Here is a 14842-nt window from a genome sequence, read left to right as displayed (position 1 = left end):
ACGTATCTGTTACCTACATAGTGATTTGTGGACTGAAGAGTTAGCAGCAAACTTAATACCTTATGCAATTACAGCAGAAGTCCAACCCATTTGTTTGGGAAATGTGTTACTTAACCATTGTGACTGAAATCCAATGCTTGTTGAAACTGATGCAAAGTGAGCCCTGCCTGGATTGTAAACTCTTCTTTCTCAGTTGTAAATGATGTGAAGTTATTCTGGGGAAAAGAAAAAAAAATGGATACTGGAAACTAAATGCTCTCCACCCCCCCCACCCCACTCCCACCCCCGCTGCTCTTTTTTCCTTGTTTGTTTGCTTAAGCAGAATATGGAAAGAGTGAAAGTCTTGATGGAGCTGGGGAAGGGAGTGTGTGGGTTACATGGCTGCTGTAGCTTATCTGATGGAAGCGATGCTGTGAAGAACAGTAAAGCTTGGAGGTAGCAATTGTCACCTAGAGTTTGGTTTGGGGCCTTCGTTGTATCCAGTCAGCGATGGCAGGAATGGCTTGAACTTTCTTCCTTAATGTTACCAATCTAGGATGGTTATCCAGCAAGTCAGGTTTAAAGACCAAAAGTGTGGTGCTGCAAATTTCCCAGTAGAAATCTGCCCAAGTTACCTAGTTGAAACAAAAATTGCCATTTGAACATAAAAGGCATGACTTCTTAAATCAAAAATAGTTTCTTTTGGGGGCACCTGGGTGGCTCAGTCAATTAAAGTGTCTGACTTCAACTCAGGTCATGATCTCACGGTTCATGAGTTTGAGTCCCGCATCAGGCTCTCTGCTGTCAGCACAGAGCCCACTTCGGATTCTCTGTCTCGCTCTCTCTCTCTGCCCTTACCCTGCTTCTCTGCTCTTTCTCTATCAAAAATAAACAACAACAACAAAAAGTTTCTTTTTAATTTAAAGTTCTCTTTTACTATGAAAGTGGAATGAGTATATGATAGAAAATAACAGATAACACTATACTCCCAATACCTAGAGGTTGCTAATATTAACACCTCTGGGTATAAGATATTTGTGTGTGCGTGCCCCTTCCAAAATGAGATCTTACAGGGGCACCTACATGGCTCTGTGGGGTTAAGAGTCCGATTCTTGGTTTCAGCTCAGGCCATGATCTCACGGTTGTTGAGTTCTAGCTCCTTGTCAGGCTCTGGGCTGACAGTGCAGAGCCTGCTATGGTTCTCTCTCCCTCTCTCTGCCCCTCCCTGTTCACGCTCTCTTTCTCTCTCAAAAGAAATAAAAACTTTCTGAAAAACACAAAAGGAGATTTTACAGTACATATTCTTGTAACTTGATTCACTCTCCACCTCTCTGTGACAATACATCTTTATCTTATACCCAATCAATACTTTTCATCTCTTTCAAAAATGTCCCTTACAGGACACAGCAGACCCATTTCAGGACATGCGTTTCATCTGGTTATGCCACTTAACTCCCTTTTACTGAAGAGTTCACACTAGTCCTGAATAATGTCCTATCTTCAGGATTTGTGTGATTATTTTGTCCTGTCGTTGACCTTGTTCCTTTATTCTGCAGAGTAAGAAGGGATAGAGTGCACGTTATCCCTAGAGAGTTCATAGTTGCAAGTCAAATATTTTTCACTAACACATTATATTGCATCACATCAAAAGACATAATGGGTACCTGAGCATTAGTGGAACCCTTAGAGTGATGGCAGCCTGGTCCTACCCTTGTACACTTTTTCTTTGTACACTTCCCCCGCCCTGCCCCTTTGTGACTAGAAATTAATCCGGCTGACATTACTTTCGCTCCAGATGAATGTCAAAAAGTGAAGTTTAAATGTGGACTATCCTTAGTTTTCTTTTTGTATGGAATTTAATAATGCTAATTCTAGTGTTTTACGAACATGGATACTAAAACCCTGTCAGCCAGGAGAGTTTTATGGGTTAGAGGATTCAGAGTTCAGGCAACAAATATTTATGGAGTACCTATTGTGTGTGATGCGCAGGTTTAGGTGCTGTGATGGGCTGGAAAGCAAAATGTGCTGCAAGCCCTTTCCTGGATGCAGTTTTTATGTAAGAAGCAGGAAGACAAGGGGCGCCTGGGTGGCGCAGTCGGTTAAGCGTCCGACTTCAGCCAGGTCACAATCTCGCGGTCCGGGAGTTCGAGCCCCGCGTCAGGCTCTGGGCTGATGGCTCAGAGCCTGGAGCCTGTTTCTGATTCTGTGTCTCCCTCTCTCTCTGCCCCTCCCCCGTTCATGCTCTGTCTCTCTCTGTCCCAAAAATAAATAAACGTTGAAAAAAAATTTTTTTAAAAGAAGCAGGAAGACAAACAGGTAACTGATAGGGACAGTGAAGAAAAAGTGAAGGACTTTCAGGTGGTCATGGAGGGAAGACCTTTGGCAGGTGACATTTAAGCCAGGCTTACATGATGATAGGATCCAGACAGGAAACATGCCGGAAATGAAGCATTCTAAGCTGAGGGGCCAGCAAGCGTAAAGGCTCTTAGGTGGAAGTGAGATTTGTGTCTGAGGAACAAACAAAACACGAGTGTGTGTGGAACACTGTGAGGAAGGGAGAGAGTGCTAAGAGATGGGGTCAGGAGGTAGTTTACCGAAGAGCTTTAAGAGAAAACAAGGGGAGCACATTTTAAGTCTTTAGAAAGTGTTCATTCAATAGGGCAGGGAGAGGAACATTATAGGAAAGTCTACTGGGGAGTCCATGGGAGGAAATGAAGAGGCATGTGGTGAGTTGCAAGTTGAGAATAAAGATGCGACAAGCTTGCTTCTGTGTCACCCAGAAGGATTCAACACACTGTGACCAGACTAAGTCACCAGAGTGCTGCGAAAAGCAATCTGTGTCTTGTCTCCTAGAATGTAGTCTCCTTGAAGGACCCCAACGTACCCCAGTACATGAATCGTATTTAGATCTGAGTTTTTGTCCATAGTACTTTATAGATGCCACTGCGCTCCTCTGTCAGTAGTGGGGCTGTAATATCTCGTTGTCTCACTTTTTGTGACATTAACAATTATTATTAGTCAATGCCTAGGTCCATTCCAATTATCAGGGGTTGGAAAACGGTAACAGTTTGTTTTAATCCCCCTTTTTACTTACTAACTGGAATACTTTGGTGAAAACAAACTTGGCCCATCGATTTTTGTTATCTTGAGGTGCAATTGGCATAGGAAAGGCAAGGTAAATTCTTTATTCAAACCCCCCAACCTTTTAAAGACCGTTTTCAGAACAATAATTTGACTCCGCATCATCTAAAAGTAACCAATGAAGCTCTATTTGGTTTGGGGGTTTACGTGTACATGTTTGTGTTTGGTTGTGGTGGTAGTTGCCATCATGTCTTCATTTTGATTTGTTTCAATCCACTGCCAGTAATATTCTCAGTGAAGCTTGAATTGTCCCATCTTTGGCCACTGGAAGCCTCTTCAAGTTAACTTTTGAGTCCTTGTGACACAACCCCAGTTGTCTTTGATAATTCATTTGCTTCCGGTGTGATGTGGTATTCCCAGCTCGTCTCTTACGTTTCCCTGCCCGAATTGAGAATGAGCTATTTCTCCAAGAACCCCTCATTCCTTTTAATATTTAATATTAAACCCTTTAATACTTAGACCCAAAATCTGGGTCCTGCAGGTGCCCAGGACAATTGGATTGGTCACTGTGTCCAGAAAAAGGGATACAACATGCTTTTTTCTTTACCCTGAGATAAAGTTCATCATGACTTCAGATATAGTTCACTTTCAGGAATAGGATGTTTACTTAGCTTCACGGATCTGACATCTCTATCTTCTTTCTCCCACACTGAAGGTCCTGGTTCTCAGTGACATCTACATATTTTTGTATTGCTTAACCCCAAAATATGATATACTAATATTAGAAGAAAATAATATGACTATACCCAGTACCACCAACAATATAATTACAAGAACACTCACTTTACTGTACTTTGCTTTATTGCATGTTGCAGATACTGAGGGGTTTTTTTTATTATTTAAGAGACAGAGAGAGGGGTGTGTGTGTGTGTGTATTTGTGTGAGTGGGGGAGGGGCAGAGAGAGAATCCCAAGCAGGCTCCACACTGTCAGTGCAGAGCCCAGCATGGGGCTCGAATTCATGAACTGTGAGATCATGACCTGAGCCAAAATCAAGAGTTGGACGCTTAACCGACTGAGACCTAGGAGCCCCACATAAACTGTGTTTTTTACAAAGGTTTGTGGCAAACCTGTGTTGAGGAAATCTGTTTTGTACTATTTTTCCAAGAGCATTTGCTCACTTTGTGTGTCTGTGTCACATTTTGGTAACTCCTGCAACATTGCAAGCTTTTTCATTATTATGGTGTCTGTGATCAGTGATTGCAATGTGCTGAAAGCTCAGATGATGGTTAACGTTTTTTTAGCAACAAAGTATTTTTTTAAATTTTTTAATGTTTATTCATTTTTGAGAGAGACAGAGTGTGAGTGGGGGAGGGCCAGAGAGAGACGGAGACAGAATCTGAAGCAGGCTCCAGGCTCTGAGCTGTCAGCACAGAGCCCGACACAGAGCTCGAACCCACGAACTATGTGATCATGACCTGAGCTGAAGTCCGGTGTTTAACGGACTGAGCCACCCAGGCGCCCGCAACAAAGTATTTTTTAATTAAGATATGTATATTGTTTTGTTTTGTTTTAGACAATACCATTGCATGCTTACCAGATTACAGTACAGTGTAAACATAACTGTATACTGGGAAACCAAAAATTCATTTGCTGTGATATTCGCATTGTTGCAGTGGTCCGGAACCGATCCCACAATATCTCCGAGGTATGCCCCTACTAACAACGGTGTACAATTTCTATTTTTTGTCCTGAGAGAATATTTATAATAAGATGTATAGTCAAATTACTGTGTTTTACTGTGATATTTCTTAAAACAGTTCTACCTCACTAATAAAGTACTTAGGTACTTTACACACTTCATGCATCAATTTGACACAGGTTTATTTGTTTCACTTTGCTTTTACTTTGCAGTGTTAGCTTTTTAAAATATTTTTGTTGTTTTTATATAATTATATAAAATATTTTAGTTGATGCTTTCAAAGTTAAGTCCACTAAAAAAATTCATTCAGAGAAGTTTAGCTTTTATCCCTGCGCTCTAACCTACTCTCTCCCGATGGGTAACTTTTTTTTTTCTCAATGACTCTTTGTAAGTTTTTGGTTGGGTGTGAGTGTGCTTGCGTTTTTTTATGATGTAAAAGGTACTCACAGAGTTACCAATGAGCCACTCTTTTTCCCCTAAGTATGTGTCCAAATCTTGCAGAAGATGAGGTCCATCATATGTAAGAAGCTCATTAAACATCTGATCCTAGGAGAGAGAGAAAAAGCTCACTTTAAGGATAATAGGAAGAAAAATAAATAATATGATTGGGAGAGGAAGTAGATTTTTCCATATTTATCCTCCCGTATGAGTTGAGAAAGGAAGAGAAGTAGCTTATGTGTTGTTGGTGGGGGTGGTTGCTGTTTTCAAATGTGTGACACGGAGATTGGGGTCTGATTCTTTATACTTAGTCATCCCTTTGTTACTCATGGATTAAAAAATAACTGTCACCGGTTCTTACAGCTTCTTTGTATATGATGACTAAATATTTCACCCACAAAAACTTTTCATGATTTTTATCTTAATTTTTACTGAGAAAAAACGATTCCATTATGTTTTTACATTTTTAAAATTAATCTTTTTTCTTAGGCTCACTCTTTTTGAAGTGAAATGACATAACTGAGGCTAAAGAAATGAATTTTAGTTTGTAAGGCTAGGTTCCTTTTGTTTGGCAGTCTTTTATTTCCCCATTGCACTTAACAGAAGTAAACGCTTTTATGCGTTTTTTCTTGTTGGCTTGACATGGTGCCTTAGTATGAGCCTTGTCTGCCTTGAATATCATCTACAAAACCATCATCTAGGTGCACTCTTTTGATATATTATGTAAGCTAACATTACAAACCAAATGTTCTTAGAAGAGACCATGGCCTCTTTCTTGGTAAGAAGTGTTTGTTTATATATGAAAATTCTGTCTGGTGTGTATCTTGGATATGAAATGTAAGCCAATCTCAAAAATATTATAAAATATGTGTGTACATGTGTTATTTGCTAATGATAAATGATGTATAATAAAATCCAGCCTTTATTAAGACAGGTCAGGTAGTGGATTAACTCCCTCACCAACTTGCCGATTCCTTTGTTATTATTATAACTGCTAGGTAATAGAGATTACTGTAACATAATGCCTTAGGTTTGTAGAGCACAGTTTGCAAAAGCATCATTACATATTTACATACATTGGCCAGATTTTATAAATGAAACATGGGAAGTTTGTCATTATTTTGCCTTTTTATTTTTTCCACTGTTCTATGCTACCTTCATTCATAAGGTTCTCTCTCTATAGTTAATATGTTCATAGTTTACAATAAAACAGTGTGAGTTCTGCCTCTTACACATCATGTGCAAGCTGAGAAGTAATGGACCCAGATCTATGTGGCACTTCCCAGAGCCCAGCCCAGCTCAGCATCAGTTGGAAAGGAATAATGGCCAACTTGACTCTCCTAGAATAGCTAGAAATGGGAAGGAGTCAAATGGAACAAGAGGTAGCTGCTGGACAGGTTTCCAAAACTTTTGTATTCTCATCTACATAATTTTGTTCCTTCTTCTAATGTGCATTTGCCACAACTTAAGGTCAGGTACACTGATGCTTGTGCATATGCAATGCCAAATAAAAATCTTTTCTCTGCACTAAAAGAACCTTTTATTGCAGGTTCTCTTTATATGTTTGGTGAATCATCTCAGTGATTCATCTCCTCGAATGACATGTAAATTATAACCAGCATAATTATTAGTATTTAAGAATCATTTTGAAGAATACTCGCTAAAATAACACAAAGAAGATGAAATTTCATTACACATCCTTTTTTCCAGATGTGTACTTTTAAAAATGTATTTCCTGATAAACCCTAGATAGCCACTCGGTAGACTCAGAAATTTCCTTCTTCCTCCAGAGCATTGTAAGTCAGGAGGTTTTTGAACCTGAGAACTGATTGCTATAGTATTCTATCAGATGACTTTTAGAGGAATTCTATTTCTCCAAAGCATTTATCTTTAAATCCACACTTCCTCAATCATTTAGTATTGGAAATGGGCCACTGGCATTCCTTCAACCCTGCTCATCTTTCATCTTCCCATTCCCATTCTTTAGGGGGAAACTGAAACAGATATGTTGAATAACCAGGGAAACACAAGTGGTAAATTCGAGGATTCTCAGGGTGACTAATGTCCAGAAACATATTTTGCCTTATAAATTTAATTTTTTAAAAGTTGGAAGTGGAATTTTTTAGCAACCAATACTGTAACATTTATAATTATGTGTGTTTGATAGATCTTTAGGGCTCATACAGTAAGAGGGCTATTTTCACTGTCCGTCCATCTTCACTGTATCAATATTCTGCTCTTGAAAATGGTACCTGACCACAAGGTGGCAGCAGTGCAACCTACTGCCGGGAGACTAGGCAATGGAATATACTGCCACTTTTGCCTGTTCATTATATACTAGCCAGATCCTGCTTATTAATCAGATGGTATGTAGCCAATTGCAATATTTCTGTAACATGTCCTCCTTTCATATGATTTATTTATAAACTTGGATTATGTCCTGTGAATTTTGTTTTTTTTTTTTTTAGCTAGAAGGTATGTAAGAGCATGGTTATTCTAATACAAAGGTAGGTTACTCTAATCATAAACATCCAAAGAATATTTTCCTCTGGGAGTTAGCTTCTATTATGGAGCCTCGGCCACAGAAAAGTACAAAATAGAGAAATAGAGAAGAACAAGCCCATTGATTGATAGATTGCCAATCAGTGGGGTCTTTAGCACATCGAAGGAAAAGTTTTAGATACATTTCTCTAAATTGGATATTATGTATCTACTTGTCTCTGCACTTATAAGGATGTGTTAAATATAGATGGCCATGTCTGACAAAAGGAAAAACAATGAGCAATGAACTATATAAGCACTATTAATTATATATCATAGAATAATTATAATATCTAATATTTCTCAAAACATTGCTACCTTGTCATAGGTACTCATGCTAACTTTTCATTAATCCTGCCAACACACTTCAAAGTAGATTCTGTGGTATCCCTACTTTACAGACAAAGAATTTGAACTATTGATAGGCAGTTATGTGACAACTAGTAAGAAGGGAATCAGAATTCAAGCCTGGCAGTGTGACTCCAGAGCCTGAAGGTAATTGCTATGAATCAAAGCTGAGCTTTTATTTTAAACTTTGTGCTGGTTAGGCAGCCATTACATTCAAGTCAAGGAATCAGGAAATGTGAATACTTTGATGTTCCAAATATCTCTATTGAAATCAAAAGTTCCTAGTTAAGTAAGTTGTATTTAGCATAAATATGTTTAAGCAAATTGATAAGACTGTCATTTCATGCTGTAACTTTTGGATACAAACCGTAAGCGATAAGACATACATAGTGACCAGCTGCTGGCATTAAAACCAGCGGTTGAGAACATGGAGTCTGAGTCTGAGTGGCTGGGATTTGAATTCCTTGTGTACTACTTACTAGCTAAATAACCATATACAAGTTACTTATGCTACATGAACCTCAGTTTCTCCATCTGGAAAAATGAACATCATAGTTTCTCCCTAAGGGAGGCCCTGGGTGTTAGTCACTAATTTAAAAGAAAGAATGCACAGGTGATGAGGCAACTCCATAACCACTCTATCTCTTAGTGTCTTCATGTGCAGAGTGAGCATGGTGATAGAAAGCACTTATCTCACGGGTGGATTGGGGGGACTGGCTGAGACCACGTGTGTGAAGGGGCTGGAGCCACACCCGCACGTGGTGTTTGAGAAGTTCAGCTCTTGCTGTCTCTCACGCATCACATATGTAGTGCCTGCTAAGTGAGAGGTGCAGTGCTAGGTGTGGGAACATGAGTGAGTAGCACGGACATAATTACTACCCTCATGGGTGCTCTACTGGAGGAGACAAACAAGTAAATATATTTTAAAATACGATTGTAATGAGGCCCTACAGGACACCACTAGGGGGCTGTAATGGAGAATAACCAGCAAGGTCTATTTAGAATTCTGGATAAAGATGATGGATGTGACACACATACATATTTTTCATCCAAAAACCACAGTAAATACGTATTTTTGAAAAGACAGAGCCCACAAAGAGGTGGAAAACAGGAGACAAGACAAAACAAAATTTGAAACCGTAAAGAAAATGGTTGAATGGTATCTGCAAAGGTAAAGCTGAAAACTTTAATATCTATCTCATAACACCCTCAAATGGTTCAGGAAGAGGCAAGATATGTCGAGAATTGGGGGTCAGGGGGTAAGAGAGAGGATAATGTGAGGACTGGTGGAAAGCTGTGGAAGAAGTCATTTTAGCATGAGATTTCCTCCTTCATTTTACACTTGACACGTGCCTCTGCCCCATCGTTAGCAGAAGGCTCGAGAGGGTGAAATAGATGGTTTGTGGGTTGGGAGTTGTCATTCATAATGTATTCAAAATAGGAGATTAAATGAATATATGCACACTGAACTCTAAGTTCTGAGATTCTTAGCCCTCTCTTTGCTGATTGTTTCCCAGAACACTGGCAGCCACAACTTTATTTCCAGGCAAAAGACTGGAAGTCCTCTCTTGGGACTCTTTCTAGTCCCTAAAGATAGTGCTATGGGGAAATACTCTGCAAATGGCCTGGTGATGCTCAAAATCAACGAACCCTGTCCACATGCCGAGGGCTTTGGGTAAACTTTTTAATATTCCTATTCTTTATCATGGATTATAAAGGGTGGTCTGGCTTGTGGGGAAAGACAGAGACCAAAAAAAGAGGAAAATTAGGGTAATAAAGATTTCAGGATGACAACTGTGCACCAGGTGTTTAGGGTGACCAAACCAGACTGAAGCAGTGTGGCACACAAGACAGACATATCCATGCTGTCTGTCATCATCACACCTCTTGTCATCAAGCCTTCATTTTAACTTTTGGAATCCTGGAGGATGCACCCCAAATAAAGAAGTAAGTAAAAGAGATGGCATTCAGGAAACAATAGGACTCCACTCAGGAGAAAGACATCCCTGGGATGACAGTGAAGGGAAGTCTGGTGAAGACAGATGTGCAGAAACCTAGACAGTTCAGCAAAAGAGAGAGGATCTTGGCCAGGTATCTCCAAGAAAATAGGGGACATAATAGATTATCTGGTATCATTGACCTTGTGGAAAATCGTATTGGCAGGCTACTGGATGGTGTGGGAAGGTTTAGTAGTAAGTGTAAAAGCAATTAGGCAAATGAAGGAAAGGCAATTAGTAACTTCGAGGAGGTAAAGTGAGAAAGGAAATAAAGTATAGTACAATTCACAGTTCTGTATAATATTTGCCTAGGAATACAAATGTAACAACCAAATATCAATTTGAACAAAACATTTTAATATCATTAAAATTGGGAAGAAGGGAAGCAGAGGTGATGATTACATAAGAGATAAATTCTTATTACCATAGTAATAAGTCCAGAGAAACTATCTAAAATTAGTGAATCAAAGAAAGCCATATGTACTTGTCTTAAAGAACTAGCTAAACGAGGGTTATGTCTGAGGAGGGGTTAATGTGAAGAGGTAAAGCAGGAAATCGCTGTACTTTGTTTTAAATTTGTTAATGTAACTTGATATTTTAAAACTATAGGTATGTCTTATTTTGATAGAAAGGCGATTTTAAAGCAAGCCACCTAATGCCTGGCAAGTGGATATGATTAATAGTAACAACGAACTGATCACATTACTTTTATGTCTTGTTTTTTCTCTGCCCAAGGAAAACGTGACATGAAATCATCCAATGTGTCCACAATCGCATCAGCTTGACATTGTTCCAGTTCTGTTTTTCCAGCCAGATCTATAAAATAAGACCATTTTAAGCCCAGAAATACACTGGATTTGATTGACTATATTAAAATGTTAATTTTTTAATAGGCAATATATTCTTATAGTTCAAAAATTCAAAATATAAAACTGTATCCAATGAAGACTAACTTCCACCCCCACTCCCATCCTCTCATTGTGCTCCCTTACCTACCATTCCGTTCGGAAGGGGGGGCGGGGGTTGGTATTCTTCTATTATTTCTTTATGAAAATAAATCTATATATCCCACTCAATATAAGCATCCCCCATATATCCTACAGATCTTTCCTCACAAGTTTGTTAAGGGCATCTTTGCTCCTTTTTCAGCTACATAGAAGCACCACTGTCTAGCCTCTGCTGATTGGGTTTGTTTCTTTCATGTCTTTTACTAATATTACAATAAATAACTCGTACAATAAATAACCTGCTTTATCATTGATACTTCTCTGGCATTTAGTTTCATTCTTCTTTACACTATAATGTTCAATAATAAAATTGTTTAATGAGTAGCAAATATATGTCCTGTATTTTTTTTTTTCGGTTATCAAAACTCTTCAACACAATAAACATATTACCTGTGTTTTTGGTCAGGTATCTTGCTATTGCTAGGCTCTGGTGAAGGTTAAGTCCATCGACTTCCAAAATGGGTATTTTACCGAATGGAAGAGCTTAAAATAAAAGAAGCAACAATAAAAAAAAAATCAACTTCCGTACCAAAATCAGTAATAATTCTTCCATTTTTACTGATAATTACAGAAATAAATCATGATTTGAAAGTTATAAAATGTTTGAATATTTATTCTAAAAGGGACAGTAATCACCAGAATCTTCATAAGTTTTATATTTTTATTTAAAAAAAATTCTTAATGTTTACTTTTGAAGGAGAGAGAGACAGAGACCGAGCATCAATGGGGGAGGGGCAACGAGAGAGGGAGACACAGAATCAGAAGCAGGCTCCAGACTCTGAGCTGTTGGCACAGAGCCCCACGCAGGGCTCGAACCCACAAACCGTGAGATCATGACCTGAGCTGAAGTTGGAAGCTCAACTGACCGAACCACCCAGGCGCCCCTTGATAAGATTTTTTTTTTTTTTTAAGTTGTCAGAAGACCTACTACAGAGTTAGTGGCCGCAGCAGGTCGAAAACCCAGGTTTACAGTGACACTACATATTAACCTGTGTATTACCTCATATATTACATAACATTACTTATCTTTTCAAAAACCTTTCTTTTAAAGCTTCATTAATTTTTGTGGCTTCCGTGAGCAATAACGTGAGTTATTCTTTAAAACCATAATCTAAGGAAATGGAGAGTTTGATTTACCTATCGAGTTATGGTAAGAAATTTAGCCAATTTTGATGAGAGACTATGTGAAGTATATAGTAAGGTAGTAAGTAAGCAATTTGTACAAATATTAGGGCAGACTCCTAGCAGATGTGTTATTTTATCTGTAGATCCTACTTTGTTTTATCTCAATCTATTATGTTTTGTCAGAAAGAAATATGTTTTTATAGAAAAATTCTAAGTTGTAGATAAATAATAACAACCATATAATTACAGCTATTTGAGTATTTTAATTGCTTACTCATATGTATTTAAAAACAACATCATAATGTATTTATAAACCACTTTTTTTATTTGATAACCTCTTTTTGAAATCTTTCCAAATCAATGACACATCAGCTTTTTTAAAAAAATTGTTTTTGGGGCACCTGGGTGGCTCAGTAGGTTAAGCGTCCGACTTCAGCTCAGGTCATGATCTCGCGATCTCGCGGTCCGTGAGTTCGAGCCCCGCGTCGGGCTCTGGGCTGATGGCTCAGAGCCTGGAGCCTGCTTCCGATTCTGTGTCTCCCTCTCTCTCTGCTCCTCCCCCGTTCATGCTCTGTCTCTCTCTCTGTCTCAAAAATAAATAAACGTTAAAAAAATTTAAAAAAAATTGTTTTTAATGGTTATTTTTGATAGAGAGAGCACAGTGCCACCCAGGCACCCTGAAACATCCCTTTTTAATGGCTGCATTATATTTTGTCACATGTATTGATCACAATATTCCCAACCAGTGCCTTAGTTTGGGAAATATCATTATTTTGGAAAGGGAGGAAAGAATAAAGTGCCACTCATAATCCCATGACCCTAATGCAACTAGAATCAACCTAGAATCAGCCTTCAAGTGTCTTCCATATGCACATTAAATAAGTACAAGATGGATTACAGTTCACATCAGGAATAAAAACATCCTTGAGTACTTACCTAAGGAGTGTGCTAAGTACAATTCTAGGTGCCTGAGATACTGCAGTGAGCTAAACAAAGTCCCAAATAAAGCTGACACAAATCGCGATGCCTTATTCGGAGCAAAGTATGTGATTAGAAATTAACATGCTTAACATTTAGAGGGCTGCCCCCTTTATGCTAGGCAGTGTGCTAAATATTTCATGTACCCATTAGGTCCTCTGGTACTTACAACAATCTTGTGAAGTAGGTATTATCTCATTTTATAAATGAGGAGATGAGGTGAAGAGAGGTTGTGTCAAGAGTCCAGCTCACCTACTTGGTAGAGGCTCAAACTGAGTTCAGTTGGAAACTTTGCTCAGCTGTTTTGCTAGTTCTAAGAGCTATATTTTGTGAAATACATTAAAAATCAGAGCAAACCCAGAGGACAGTAGCCAAGTTAGAGAAGGGTCTGAAAACCACTTTTTATAAGGATTGGCTGAAAAACTTGGCACTCTTCACTGGGGAGAACAAAACAAACGAAGTGTAACCTAATGGCCACCTTCATATATGGCACGGCAATCAAAAGGATGAAAAATTGTACTTATCCTGACTATCTCTAAAACGCAGAACTGGAACTAAAAAGTAATTTAAAAAGGGCAGATATTAACTCAAAATGAAGCATAATTTTTTAGCATTGGAACTATTGATGATGGAATGTGTTTTCCTGCGAGATGGTAGGCTTTCAGCTACTGGCAGCATTTGAGCCAAGCTCGTGATAATTGCCAACAGTGGGAATAAAGAAATTTAAGAAGATAAGTGCCAAGGCCTTCATTTGGTTCCAGAAAAAAAATAACTTTGGGGTTGTTGGAGATGTAACTAATCAGGAGCATCTGTCAAAAAGCTTTAAGGAATTTAGTGACGCTGAGTATAAGGCTGTGTGATATGGCTGCCAAAGTAAGCACTGTGATCTTGGTAAAATGTCCTTGGAGAGTCTCTCGGACTTATGCTAAGAGTGGTGGTCCCATTGTGCTCTGTGCTCTTCTAATGCCTGGAACATTGTGTTTCCCCACAGGCACCATGCATTAAATGGTGGACATAATCTAACAGTAGCTTGTCCTTCTTCAGTAGTGAGGAAATCCAAACTAGGGGACATAAATGGAACCCTCCAGGAAGAGAAGAGAGTTGTCCCTTGGACCCCCACCTCATATAACCCATGGGAAGCAGCATATAAATCAAGAAGTAGAGTCAGGGCTAGAAAGTTTGGACTGAAATTCACAATGATGATCAGAGAAACAAGCAAGGAAGTTCTAAAAGTTGATATCTATAGGAACAGATGTATGAGTTAGCTGGGACTCAGTTCTGAACTCAGCCGGTGAGCTTTATCTGCACTCAGAGTATTATCATTGAACTGACTACCCAGCAATGTCTTTTTTTCTCTATGATCTTAAAGATACTAAATTTCCTCAAATAATTGGATGTAATAGAAGGAATAATCTATTCTCCACAGATTAAAATGATAAGTCCAAGGCCAATGTATGAAAACCATGAGGAGATAGATTCTAATTTTGTGTAAAGAAGAGTCTTTTAAAAGTTTTCCTCCTTCAAAAATAAACATTAAATTTTTTTTTAAAAAGAACAAAAATAAATAAACATTAAAAAAAATTAAAAAGGTTTTCCTCCTTTTCTGTTTTCTGTTCTCTCTTCCCAGAATTTCACTGAGACATTAGA

General features: G+C 38.5%; 1 protein-coding gene across 1 annotated transcript in view; it reads right to left on the bottom strand.

The window, feature by feature from the left end:
- Positions 1 to 302: 302 nt before the first annotated feature.
- HPGDS (hematopoietic prostaglandin D synthase) overlaps positions 303 to 14842 on the bottom strand; it is a 28462-nt gene continuing 13922 nt past the window's right edge. The window contains exons 3-6 of the mRNA XM_030313426.1: positions 11483 to 11575; positions 10792 to 10901; positions 5209 to 5307; positions 303 to 614 (exon numbers count right to left, since the gene is read on the bottom strand). Coding sequence (XP_030169286.1) covers positions 450 to 614; positions 5209 to 5307; positions 10792 to 10901; positions 11483 to 11575 — 467 coding nt within the window. The 3' untranslated portion in view covers positions 303 to 449. The remainder of the gene's footprint in view (positions 615 to 5208; positions 5308 to 10791; positions 10902 to 11482; positions 11576 to 14842) is intronic.

This window comes from Lynx canadensis, chromosome B1, assembly GCF_007474595.2.
Source record: "Lynx canadensis isolate LIC74 chromosome B1, mLynCan4.pri.v2, whole genome shotgun sequence".
Classification (NCBI taxonomy): domain Eukaryota; kingdom Metazoa; phylum Chordata; class Mammalia; order Carnivora; family Felidae; genus Lynx; species Lynx canadensis.
Note: the sequence above shows the minus strand (reverse complement) of the source record. Positions and strands in the feature narration are given on the sequence as shown.